This window comes from Propithecus coquereli, unplaced genomic scaffold, assembly GCF_000956105.1.
Source record: "Propithecus coquereli isolate 6110/MARCELLA unplaced genomic scaffold, Pcoq_1.0 Scaffold59, whole genome shotgun sequence".
Taxonomy (NCBI): Eukaryota; Metazoa; Chordata; class Mammalia; order Primates; family Indriidae; genus Propithecus; species Propithecus coquereli.
This window is the reverse complement of record NW_012151840.1, coordinates 3,960,412-3,974,299: the sequence shown is the minus strand read 5'-3', so window position 1 is coordinate 3,974,299 and position 13,888 is coordinate 3,960,412. Positions and strand designations below refer to the sequence as shown.

Here is a 13,888-nt window from a genome sequence, read left to right as displayed (position 1 = left end):
TCTTTTCCTGTAAGTCTATCTCTCAGTCCATCTAGTTGTATATACTCATAGAGAGATACCCAAATGATAGTCATCAAATGTTAATGCTTATTTCTGGGCCATGAGATAGTGAATAATTTCTTTTCTTTCTTGTCTGTACTTTGCTGCATTGCTTCATTTGATGATGTTGCTCCTGCTGCTGCTAATGGACATGGGTCATGGGCACTCTACAAAAGAAGCGGAAAAGATTATCTCGGCAGTTATTTCTAAGAATAGATTGACGTAGGCCATGTTGGAAAGAAACAAGGCTGTTTCTTGCTGTGAGGGGAAATGATGGTGCTTTGAAATGGGATGAGGGGCATTAGAGAAGGAAAGAAACAGACAGATTTGAGATTTATTTTTGAGGTAGAATCAACAGAACTTGCTGATCAATTGGAGAGGAGGAATAAGGGATAAGGAAGAACCCAGGAAGACTTCTAGGACTTGGCTCGATCGGCCGAGTGGATGGCAACAGCACTTATGAGACGACAAAGGACACGGGGCAGCGGCAGGAATGCGGAGGGAAAACCAACAGTTTGGTTTTGGACGAGGGAAGTTTCAGAACCATGAGACATCTATGCGGAAGTTCCTTTATTCAACAAATATTGAGCACTGACTACGTGCTAGGAGCTGGGGACACCGCAGTGCACAACAAGACAAGTGACAGAATCTTCCCTCAAGGAGCTTGAGTTGTAGTGAGGAAAAACAATAACGAATGAGTAAAACACACAGGATTTTAGAAGTTACAAATGCTATGTAGAAAAATAAGACAGAAGAGGAAGGATACAGTGTGCCAACCTGCGGGGAGGTTCATTTTTAAACAAAGTGGTCAAGGAAGGCTCCACTGAGAAGGTGACATTCGAACAAAGGCCTGAAGTAGGTGAAGGGGCGGGGGGCTCTGTGAATATCTGGGGGAGAGGGCTGCCGGCAGGAGTATATAAGGTGAGTATGTGGCGTATAATCCCTGTAAAGGGACAAGGGGAGGTGCTGGGAAATCACTAGAAAACGATTTTGCAAGTCTAAATGAGAGATAACTGGGATTCCCATCCATCTGACAGCAGCGGACGTGGAGAGAAGGGATTGATTCTTGATACATTTTGAATTTAGGATTTGAAAACAGACTAGATGTGGAAAGGGAGACACAGAAAGGAGAGCGGATGGCTCCAGTTTCCATGCTGAGCGGCCAGGAAAATGGAGCCGCCAATGAGCCAGAGGGCGCAGAGCAGGCTGAGGACGGGGGCCATTAGGAGTCTGCGTTTGCGCTGTGAAGTTTGAGATGCCTTTTAGACAGACCTTTTCCCTTCTCACTCCATGCTTGTCCTTGGCAAGCCCATCCATGTCCCACTCTTAGGTTACTATCTAAATGTTTCTGACTCCCAAATTGCCAATCCAGCCCCCACCTCCGAACTCCAGATGTGGATATCCAACTACCTTTTTGACATCAGCACATGACTGTTTCCAAGGGATGTCTAAAACTTAACCTGCAATATCCAAATGCCCTCCTTCCCTCCCCCCTCAAAAATATTGGCCTCTTCCTGTGTTCCCCATGTCAGTGACAGACACCCCATTCTGGTTGCACAGCCAGATATATGCGAGCTGCCTGGACACCTTCGTCTCTCTTGTCCATCATCAAGGACTGACTACTTTGGGCTCCTGCACCTCTCCCAAATTCGTCCTCTTCTTACATCTCCCCACCAGTCCCACTCCCCAAGACTCACTGCGCCCTCATCTCGCTTTATTTTTCTTTGTACATCATGTGATTTCCTTGTCAGTTTACTGGTCACATATCTTTGCCTAAGTAGACTAAAGCCCTGTGAGGGCAGAGATAGAACAGTGCATGGCACATAGTGAGCACTGAACAAGTACATGCTGACTTAAAGAATGAGTCCCCATTGTCACCACCCTAGTGGTGCTCAGGAGACGATTGTTTTTAAGAGCAGCAGCTCTGAAATCGGATCATCTGAATTCCACCACTTATCAGTTCTATGATCTCCAGCATCTTCCGTAACTTCTCTGAGCTTTGGTTTCCTCATCTGTAAAATGAAAATAAGGGAAGTCCTTATTTTATAGGGTTGTGGGGAGTAGTGCGTTAATACTTGCAAAATACTCAGAATAGCACCTGATGTAGAGTAAGTGCTCAATAAAAATTAGCTATTATTTTTGCCTCCTAGTTGGTCTCCCTGTATCTACTCTACCCCCCATCTTGCCCATATTGCAGACTGAGATTTTTCAAAATGCAAATCTGATTACGTCACATGCACAAGCATGCACACACACCCACATACACATATTGACATTGCTAGAGAAACCATTCGGTGGTTTTCAGTCCCCCATGGCCCTGCTGACCTCTCCAGCCTTCCTGGTATCTTGCTCTACCTTGTTCTTGAGCTTCAGCCGTACGCACTTCCTCTCAGTAACTCAAACTCATCGTGCTCCCTCCTGCCATGGGGCCTTTGCACATGATGGTGTCCCTCTATCTAGGAAGCCCTTCTCCCTCTTCCAAGATAATTTCTGCTCAGCTCAATGTCACTTCCACAAGGAGACTCCTCACCAGCACCAAGGCAAACTCAGGTTTCTTTATTAAAAGTTCTTACAAGTGTGATCCTTCAGAAGTTATCTCAGTTCGTAATTACCCACTTGTTTGTGTGATCATATGGCCATTTCATGACTTCCCCTCGAAACTGCAAGCCCCACGAAGTCAGGAAGCATGCCCGTTTCTACTCTTTTGCTGTAGCATCTGCTGTGTCGGACACACACAAGGTGCCTTATTCTTACTGAATGAATGAATGAGCCTGCAACAGAAACAACGCAGTCACCATGCAGGGCCTGTAGGGGGCACTCTTGGTCCTCCATAGTTATTGGGGCCAAGACACGACAAGAGCCTCTGCCCTTTGGGCAGTCCACACGGAGTTAGTAAAAGATGGGGCCTGAGTCACAGGTCTCCTGGTTGCCAGTAGTGTGTCCCTGGGTAAGTCACATCGCCTCTCAGAGCCTTGACATCTTCATCTGTAAAATGTGGGTCCTTATTCCTACCTCTTACATGTGAAAGAGTGAATCTTTGAACATTGGGCCTGGCATGGTGGCTCATGCTTGTAATCCCAGCACTTTGGGAAGCCAAGGCGGGAGAACTGTTTGAGGCCAGGAGTTTGAGACTAGCCTGGGCAACATAGTGAGACCCTGTCTCTACAAAAAATACCCAAAAATTAGCCAGGGATGGTGGCACACACCTGTAGTCCCAGCTACTCAGGAGGCTGAGGCAGCAGGATCGCTTGAGCCCAGGAGTTTGAGGCTGCAGTGAGCATATGATTGAACACTACTGTACTCCAGCTTAGAGGACAGAGTGAGACCTTGTCTCTAAAAAACAAACAAACAAAAAACTTTTAACATTGGACAAGTAGAAAGTATTATTTAGTTTTTCAAAAGGAACTCTGCTAGGACTCTAAATGGAAAACAAAAGTAAATTTACAGGAAGTACAAAAGGTGACACAGGTAGGTTCTCACCCTAAAGAAAGGTCTGGCTACGGATGGGTTTGACAGGCACAACCTCCTGGGCACCCACCACCTCAGTCCTAAGTGGGTTAGACACTAGGCCTGGCCAGTGTAAGGCCCCAGAGCCTTCTCAGCCCCACTGCGGGCCCCTCATGGAGACCTGCTTCTGGCCCTCCTCCGCCTGCTCTGCTTAGGCTGTGTGGTCCCTGGGATCGGGGCGAGGAAGGCCTGCCTTCCCTTGCCCCAACACTCCTCAGGGAGGCTTCAGGATGAGCCGCCGACCCTGCAGTGACAGCTTTTTCTCCCCTGGGACCTCTCTGGCTCCAGGCCCTGAAGCCAAAGCCATCACTGCTGTTAAAGGCCTCTGACCTCCCCTGACATTCAGCTTCCTCCCCACAGCGCTAGGCTTAAGCTTAGACCCCCTAGCAACAAGCTTCTAACTGGGGTCAGGCTGGCCCGTTTCTGCCAGCCGTTCTAAAATCTCAGTGTGGTGGAAGGGCTGGGCTCCAGCCAAGTAACACATCCTCTCTCAAGGAGGCAGAAGTAGTCCTGGGGACAGGGCTGGGGTTGGCCCACCCAACACCCAGCTCCTCCTTCGCGCCTCCTGAGAGAGTTTCTCTCTGGTCTCTGACACAGAGATAACATTTCCCTCCTCCCACTTTCCCTCTCCCTTTGTATTTATTTATTGATTTATTTGTAGAGACGGGGGGAGCTCAATACGTTGCCCAGGCTGCTCTCAAACTCCTGGCCTCAAACGATCCTCCGACCTCAGCCTCCCAAAGTGCTGGGATTACAGGCGTGAGCCACCTTGCCCAGCCTCCCTCTCCCTTTGAAAGGAAAGCTGGGGATGCTAAGTGGGGTGAGAAGCAGCAGGTATGGTGTAGAGGACTAGAAAATGACTGAGGAGCTCGTCATTGGAGGAGGCTGCAGGGGTAGCTCTATCCTGAATTGCCTCCAGGATTGCCCATGAGATCCCCCACACCCTAGGCTTCAAGGCTCCACCTCCTCCACCACCCCAAGACCTTGGCACCTGCCATCATCGCTGCTTGCCCCCTCCCCAGGCCTGCCCGTCTCCTGCTTTCTGTTCCAGGTCAGCTCATCCCCCCTCTAGGAAGCTTTCCTAGGTAGCACCCACTCTACATTGCTGGTGGCCCTGCTGCTCTTTAAGCGGTGGTCTGTCTTCGTAGGATTTGCTTCTGTGCTCTCTCAAGGAATTTTTTAAAACTATGTAGTGACTTGCACGTTTTTCAAGTTGACAGCTAAGATTTTTCATCATGTTTAGATCGCTGCAAAGGGTGCAATTTCTGAAGTGTTTTACATATTGCAACATTTTAAAATAAAACTGTTGAGATTCTTTGAAACGTTTGTTCAATGAAATCTAAACACTATAATGATTTGAGACCCTCCATCATCCATTTGAAATATACATGTATGATAGAACAATCAGACAGGACATCAATAAGGAAGCAGGGGACTTGACCACTATAGATTAATTGTAGACATATGTAGAATATTCCACCTGAAAGCAACAGAATACACATCCTTCTTAATCTCACACAGAACATTCTCCAGGAGAGAGCACATATTAGGTTACATAACAAGCCTTAACAAATTTAAGATTGAAATCATACCAAGTATCTTTTCTGATCACAATAGAATGAAACTAGAAATCAATAGCAGTAAGAAAACTGGAAAATTCACAAGTATGTGGAAATTGCACAACACTCTCTGGAACGACCATTGGGTCAAAGAAGAAATAACAAGGAAAATTATAAAGTATCTTGAGAAAATGAAAACAAAAGCACAACATACCAAAACTTATGGGATGCCACAAAAGTAGTACAAAGAGGGAAGTTTATGGTAGTAAATGCTACATTTAAAAAGAAGAAAAGGTTCTTTGGTAGTTCATAAGTGTGATGACTGGGTTTTCACACTCATATGTGAGACATGCCTCCCTCAAACCTTGTTACTAGTTGGCATGAAGGAAAAAAGAGGCAGAAGAAGAAGAGAGATCGCAAATCAATAGCCTAACTTTACACCACACAGAAATAGAAAAAGAAGAATAAATTAAACTCAGAGTTAGCAGAAGGAAGAAAATAATAAAGTTTAGAGCAGAAATAAATAAAAAAGAATAGAAAAACAATAGTAAAAAATCAATAAAATGAAGTGTTGGTTTTTTGAAAAGATCGACAAAATTGATAAGCCCTTAGCTAGATTAACTAAGAAAAAAAGAGAGAACACTCAAATAACTAAAATCAAGAATGACAGAGAAGCATTACAATTGCCACGGAAATCAAAAGGATTATAAGAGACTACTATGAATATGCCAACAAATTAGATAACCTAGAAGAAATGAATAAATTTCTAGAAACATACAAGCTACCAAGACTGAATGATGAAGAAATGGAAAATCTGAACAGACCTATAACTAGTAAGGAGATTGAATCAGTAATCAAAAGCCACCCAAAAAGAAAAGCCCAGGACCAGATGACTTCACTGAAGAATTGCACCAAACACTTAAAGAATTAACATCAATCGTTCACAAACTCTTCCAAAAAATTAAAGAGAAAGGAATACTCTAAACTCATTTTATGGCCGGGCGCGGTGGCTCACGCCTGTAATCCTAGCACTCTGGGAGGCTGAGGTGGGTGGATTGCTCAAGGTCAGGAGTTCGAGACCAGCCTGAGCAAGAGCGAGACCCCGTTTCTACTAAAAAATAGAAAGAAATGATCTGGACAACTAAAAATATATATAGAAAAAATTAGCCGGGCATGGTGGCGCATGCCTGTAGTCCCAGCTGCTTGGGAGGCTGAGGCAGTAGGATTGCTTGAGCCCAGGAATTTGAGGTTGCTGTGAGCCAGGCTGATGCCACGGCACTCTAGCCAGGGCAACATAGTGAGACTCTGTCAAAAAAAAAAAAAAAAACTCATTTTATGAGTCCAGCATTACTCTAATACCGAAGCCAGACAAAGATACTACAAGGAGGGGGGGCAGAAACTACAGACTACTATCCCTGATGAATGTTAATGCAAAAATCCTCAACAAAATACTAGCAAACCAAATTCAGAAGCACAATAAAAGGATTACACACCATGACCAAGTAGGATTTATCCCTCAAATGCAAGGATGGTTCAACATATAAAAATCAATAAACATAATACACCACATATACAGAATAAAGGACAAAAATCACATGATCATCTCAATTGATCAGAAAAGGCATTTTACAAAATTTAACATTCTTGTATGATTTTAAAAAAACATTCAACAAACTAGGAATAGAAGGAAATTACCTTGACATAATAAGAATCATATATGAAAAGCTCACAGCTAACATCATCCTCAATGGTGAAAGATTGCAGGCTTTTCTCTAAGATCAGGAACAAGGCAAGGATGCCCAATCTTACCATCCCTATGCAACATAGTACTGGAAGTCCTCATCAGAGAAATTAGGCAAGAAAAAGAAATAAAGTCACCCAAACTGAAAAGGAAGAAATAGAATCATCTCTGATTGCAGATTACATGATCTTATATGTAGAAAACAATAAAGATTTCACACACAAAAACTGTTAGAAATAATAAATTCAGCAAAGTTATAGGGTACAAAATTAACACTCATAAATCAATTGCATTTCTACACACTAACAAAGAAAAATCCAAAAAGAAAATTAAGAAAACGATCTCATTTACAATAGCTTCAAAAAGAATAAAATACGTAGGAATAAGCTTAACCAAAGAGGCAAAAGACTTGTACACTGAAAACTACAAAACACTTCTGAAAGAAATTAAAGAGGATGCAAATAAATGGAAAGACATCTCGTGTTCATGGATTGGAAGATTTAATATTTTTTAAACGCCCATATTACCCAGAGTGATCTACAGATTCAATGCAATTCCTATTAAAATTCTGATGGCATTTCTTACAAAAATAGAAAAAAAATCCTAAAATTCATGTGGAAGCTTAAAGGACCCCAAATAGCCAAAATAGTGTTGAGAAAAAAAGAACAAAGCTGGAGAACTCACACTTCTTTATTTCAAAACATATTACAAAGCTAGAGTAATCAAAACAATACAGTATTGGCATAAAGACAGATATCTATCCAATGGAACAGAATAGAGAGCCCAGAAATAATCCTCATGTATACGATGAAATGATCTTCAACAAGAGTGCCAAGACTACACAATAGGGAAAGGATAGTCTTCAAAAATGGTTGGAAAAACTGGATATCCACACACAAAAGAATTAAGATGCACCTTTACCTTATGACCTAGACATAAGACCTGAATCTATAAAACTCACAGAAGAAAACATAGGAGAAAAGCTTCATAACACTGGTCTTGGCAATGACTTCTTGGGTATAACACCAAAACCATAAGTAACAAAAGCAAAAATAGACAAATTAAACACAAACATAAACATTTCTGTGCAGCAAAGGAAACAATCAACAGAGTGAAAAAACAACCTACAGAATGAGAGAAAATATTTGAAAACCATATACAGAATAAGGAGTTAATATGCGGAATATATAAAGACCTCCTACAACTCAATAAAAAAAACAAATAGCCTGACTAAAATGTAGGTAAAGGACTTGAATAGATATTTCTCCAAAGAAAATATACAAATGGCCAACAAGCATATAAAAAATACGTTCAACATCACTAATCGTCAGAAAAATGCAAATCGAAACTGCCATGGAGTATCACCTCATAGCCATTAGGATGGCCACTATCAAAAAAGAAAATACAACAAGTGTTGGTGAGGATGTTGGAACGCTTGCACACTGTTCATACAGTTGTAAAATGGTCCAGCCGCTATGGAAAACAATATGGAATTTTCTCAAAACATTGAAAATAGATCTACCATATGACATCGCAATCCCACTTCTGAGTATATATCCTAAAGAATTGAAAACAAGATCTTGGAGAGATATTTGCACACTCATATTCATTGCATCATTATCACAATAGCCAAGATGTGGAGGCAACCAAAGTGTCCATCAACAGATGAATGGATAAAGAAAATGTAGTATATACACACAATGCAATATTATTCAGACTTAAAAAGGAAGGAAACCCTGTCATATGCTACAACACGGATGAACCCTGAGGACACTATGTTATCTGAACTAAGCCAATCACAAAAAGACAAATACTGTGATTCAATTTATATGAGGTGTTTAAAGTAATTAAACTCATAGAAACAGAAAGTATAATTGTAGTTGCTGGGAGGAGGGGGAAACAGTTGTTCAAAAGATATGAGTTATATTCATGCAAGATGAAAAAGTTCTAGAGATCTGCTGTACAATACTGTAATGTATACTTAAAATAAGAGTAAACTATGTTGTATGTTTTTTTACCACAATAGATATATAGTGAGATAGATAGATAGATAGATGACAGTCCCTCCCCCAACCTCCCCTGCTAAAAAAAAAAGGTGAACCACTTCTTCTTTACCATTCAGTCAAGGCAGCATAGTGATCTTCCAGACAGGTAAAGGGTATGCCTTCCATTCTTAATTGGGAAGGGTTATTTTGATCCGGAGGTAGGAAGCAGGAGCAGTGTGACACCTTGACAGCCACCTGTTCGGAGGCACGTCAGTTTTAGAGGGCTGAGGATCTGTAAGTGGATTCCAATAAAAGAATCTGTGCCTGTGTATCTTTTGGAAAATCTTAAACATTGGGGTACACTGATCCCAAGCTCTGCAGGCTGAGTTTCCTCCTGGGGGCTCCCACAGTGCAAGAGCAGGAGAGCAACCAAGAAACTGGCGTTGCCCCCTCAGGCAGCTACAGGTCGTGGTTTCCTTTCCCCCCTGTCCTCCCAAACCCCTCCCCTGTCTTGCACCCCTACTTCCCCATTCCACAACTTCTCTGTGTGTTGGAATAAACTATCGATAAGACTTCAGGGCCATTCATGGCTCAAGACTGAGGGTCATGGCCCCTCTCTCGTGGAATCACAGTGAGGACTAAATGAGAATTACTGTGTGCCTGGAAGTTGAATGTGAGTTTGAGTCTGGGCTATGAGGGCCCAGAGGTGGTGACACATGACCTTTGGCCCTTCATGGAGTAGGAGGGAGGGAGCTGCCAGGATCCAAGAGTTCTAGCTTCTTTCTTGCTCTGCCTTTGGGGTTTTTCTGTGAGATTTTCCCTTGCCACAGGTCCAGGGCAAAGACCACCAAACATAAGAAGTTTCCAAGGAGTGGGCAGGTTTTAATGAGCATCACAAAGGGACCAGGTGAGGGAGATACAAACTCTAAATCCAGCCTTTATTAACATGATTTCAGTCGCTGAGCAGAGGGAGGAGGCTCAGCCCTGATTAACTCATTCACAGAGGAAGAGGCAACTGGAGGGGAGTGGCTGGAAGTGCTTCTCTGCCCAGGAGAGGGCTAAGGGCAAGGGGAAAGGTCTCTGCTGCTGCTGCTCCTGCTGCCACCAAGAGCAGGGAGACCTCCAGCAGTGAGCTGACCTCCAGAGGTCAGGACAGACACAGAAACAGGCAGGAACAGGGCAGGAACATCAGACATTGGAAGGGTAGATGGACTGAACAGGTGAGGAAACTCTTGGGGTCTCCAAACAGCTTTCAGATCTCACAGAGGGATCCCTAGGGCCTGCTGACTCCAGGGACTGAGACCCCCAGGGAGGCACCCCCAGACTGAGACACTCACAAAGGGGCCCCTGTGAGCAAGGATCAGAAGAGGGTCTGGAGGGAGGAGGAGGGAGCCTGGGGAGACACCTGGGTGGGCATCGGGCCAGTGCCTGAGAGGCGTGCTGGGCAGGCCTCTAGCTGCTGCTCTGCTGCTCCTGCTGGCGGATGAGGTTGGCGATGGGGCAGGTGATGCCCCCTATCAAGGTCCAGTACTCGTCAAAGCTGATGCGCCCATCGTGGTTGGCATCCAGGTTCTGGATGAGCTTGTCTGCAGCCTTGCGGTTCCCCGTGTCCTGGGGAGGAAGTGGGTGTCAGCAATGCGGAGGGTGCAGCCCCAGAGACACCCCAGACAGGACCCTGGCAGAGTCCCAGCATCTGGCCTGGGCAGCAGCTTTCCTTAGAAAATGCAAACAGAGCCCTCAGCGGCTAGGCCCAGGCATCCTGAGAAGACAAAGGCCTGAGGGCGGGGGAGACCCTGGAGTGGGGGCAACTCTGAAAGGAGCCAGGCCACCGCGGGGGAGCGAAGGGAAGGGCAGAGACCATACCGTCAGCATATGGTTCAGCTCTTTCTGGAGCATCTTGCGGAAGCTGCTCTTGCTGATCTTGTTCTTGACCAGGCTGTGCTTAGACACGTATTTGTAGAAGTTTTCCACCAGGACAACGACCGCCTTCTCCAGCTCCGTGTAGCAGCAGTCCGCCATCTCACCACTTCACCTCCGCTCGGGCCTGGGCACCATGTGGAGGGGAGATGAGCGGAGACCCCACAAGCCAAACCTTCACCCCCACGCCCACCCTGAGCCCTGGGTGCCTCCCCCTCGCCGCTGGCTTGTCCTCTGGAGAAGGGAGGAGGCAGGGGAAAGAGGAATACAGGTGGGCACGGGGTGGGCCCTGGAATGAGAACTATGTGGCTTCTCTAATCCAGGTACTCCCCAGCTCAACCGCCTCGACAGGTTCTCCAGGCCCTTCCCCAGCCCCAGGCACTGGCTGCAGCTCTCAGAGCCCTACTGAGAGCAAGAGACTGGCATGGGAAGAGGAGGAGAGGAACTGCCCAGCCCTGCTCCACACCTGGCCCATCCAGCTTCCTGCCCTGGAAGTCAGCACAGTTGCTCGGGATGAGCCAAGAAGGAGTGGGTAGAGGCTATTGCCTCCCACCCCCAGGACTGAGACCCAGGCTGAGACCCAAGCTGAGACCCAGGCCACAAAGCAGGAGGTAGGGACCTAGCCCCCACCCTTCTAGTCCCTCACTAAGCCCCAGGGCAGTGAGCCCAGGGTCTCAGGCCATGGCTGCCCCTCTTTGGAAAGGATAAGGTCCTGATCCATCAAATCAGATTTTGTGCAGCCTCCCTACCGCCCACCACACCCGGCTAGCCTCTCCTCCCACATACCCACTCCTAAATATACGACAGGGCCCAAGGATACCCACCATCGCCCCATTACCTAAGAAGCCAGGCCCGGTTCTGCCACAGCTGGAGACAGACCCTGAACACAGCAGCAGCCTGCCGGAGGCCACATGCGTCACCCTCTCGCCCCAGGACAAAAGACACTCACATTCCAAGCGGATACAGCCTTTTGAATAACAGGATATGAGGGGAGCAGGCGGGTCTATTCTGTGAGTCGCCGCCCATGCCCAGAGCCCCCCCAAGTCAATCCAAGCAAATCAGACTCCCCTCCCACCCCCAAGCCCAGTAATGAGCTCCAGCCACCCTCACCCACTTGGTCCTGGCCAGGGTTGGTGGACGTGGCCACTGTGGGGGCCTGAGCGGCCCACAGTCTGATCTGGAAGGAAGGGCTGCTTCGCCAGGCCCACCGCAGCCTCCTGCCCCTGCCACCTGAGTTCTAATTCCCCTTGTGGCCATTCCTACTCCCATGCCCACTGCCCTGCTCTCTGCCCTGCTCTCTCCACCCAGCCGAAGCCTGCCGGTCTCTCTGGCCCTGACCAAGCCACGCCTCCGTGGGAAGCCTGCCTTGACCCCTGCCCTTGGTGCCCTCCCTGACTCCCACAGACACGTCTGTCTCCACCGCTCAGCTAGCACTGACTTCGGCCCACTAACTGGTGTGGCCACAGTCTCTTTCTGGATCTTGCCTTGTTCCTTGAGACAAGCATAGTGTTTCTTAAACGCAGCCACCATATTTTCTGAACCAAACAGCAGGATTCATAGACTTTGGGACAATTTTTTAAAATCCCGGACATAGTACCTCCCTGTTTTCAATCTCTGCATCTCCCTGGCCCACACTGCCTGGCCCAGTGCCTTCTCTAGGTGGGTGTTCTGTAAATAGTCCACCTCCTTCTAGCCCTGATACCAGGCATCCGAGGCCCCTGGCTAGCTTTCTAAGCTTTTCCTTTCATGAGGCTACTTCTGAAGGAAGGATGAGACTGGGAGGGAGTAGGCCAGGATGCAAGAAGGCAGGAGAGTTGAGAGGGAGAGTCAGGCAGAGCATCTGTGATGGAGAATCCTGCCCTTCCGCCCCTGCCCCATCTGCCTGACCACTCTGGTCTGTGTCTAGGAGGATAAAGGATAGTACCAGGACTGCAGGAAACCACACTCTTTCCATACTCTCTGTTTGTTAAGTGCGCATCTGTGTGGTTCAATGTTTATACCTGTGTAAGACTTTGATACAAACTCCCTAACATTCACAAATGAAGAGGAAGAAAATTTTTCAAGCCACAATCTGCTCTGATTGCCCTTGGGGCGGGGCGTAGTGGGGGGGCAGCCAGGCCCATGACCAATGTTCCTTGGGATTCTGAAAACTGAAAAACTGTTGCCATTTCAGGAAAGATTGTGCCAGGCCCATCCCCAGCCAAGCCTTAGGAGCGGGAAGAGAATTCAGAGAAACCCCCCACCCGTAGCCATCCCAGACCTCATTCCCCAAGCGAGAGATCTTGAAAGGGAAGAACTCGGTGTTCTGGGTAGTGAGCCTCTGCCCTTCTCCTCACTGGCCGGCCCAGCGCTCCCACTACCCGCCTTCTGGAAGTCACTTCCCTGACCTGAGGCGTCTCCTCCTACCCTTCCTCAATACCATGCCCCAACCCTACCTGGCCTCTGGCAGCAGCCAAGCAGGCAGGACACAGAAGAGCCCCAAGAGATGACTCTGCCACCTGCTCCCAGGAGTGCTGGTCACCCAGAGAGATAGCTTCAGCGCCTCTGGCTTCAGTTCCCAGGTCTCCTCCCACTACTCTGCCCTCCTCCCCACCTTCTTCTCATAAAATGGACAGCACTGCAGATAGCCATCTGGACAAGTGTTTTTCTGAAGCTCTTTCTGAAGGAAGGGCATCAGAGTAGGCAGTCAGAGGTCATTACCCTCTTCCTCCCTCCCTCGCCTGGGGGCCAGGAGACAGGCTCTGGCACCCCACCCACCCCACAGCCACCTGCTTCTCTGCCTGCCCCACCGGCCAGGCCCAGGGTCTCCAGGCAGCGGGAGGGGGCCGTGGTGCTGCCCCATCTGCTCCTTCCTAAGAAGGGCAAGCAGGAGGTAGATCCTGGCCTGAGTGGACAGTGTACACCAGAGCCTTCCAGAACAGTGGGAATGGGGAACCATTTGTCTTCCAAAGGGCCTCTCAGCTGGGCCCCCAACCCTCCCCCAGTGTTCTCATTGTCTTCTGGGCTGATTCATCACTGAGCCACCAGGAGGCTCCCACCTCCACCCCGCCCACCCCAGCCCAGCTTGCTGACTTTTCTAAAAGCCCAAATTGCCCTGACACCATGCCCCTGGATCTCAGCCACTCCAGCCCCACCCTCCC

At 47.4% G+C, this 13,888-nt stretch overlaps 1 protein-coding gene across 3 annotated transcripts in view; it reads right to left on the bottom strand.

The window, feature by feature from the left end:
- Positions 1–9,712: 9,712 nt before the first annotated feature.
- Positions 9,713–13,888, bottom strand: part of S100A16 (S100 calcium binding protein A16) — a 6,060-nt gene continuing 1,884 nt past the window's right edge. Inside the window, exons 1-3 of one of the 3 annotated variants that reach the window (XM_012658663.1) lie at positions 11,587–11,753; positions 10,695–10,875; positions 9,713–10,442 (exon numbers count right to left, since the gene is read on the bottom strand). In XM_012658663.1, coding sequence (XP_012514117.1) covers positions 10,284–10,442; positions 10,695–10,850 — 315 coding nt within the window. In that variant the 5' untranslated portion in view covers positions 10,851–10,875; positions 11,587–11,753 and the 3' untranslated portion in view covers positions 9,713–10,283. Of the gene's footprint in view, positions 10,443–10,694; positions 10,876–11,572; positions 11,754–13,888 lie in introns of those variants that run through there. The other 2 variants (XM_012658665.1, XM_012658662.1) reach the window with 2 other exon arrangements.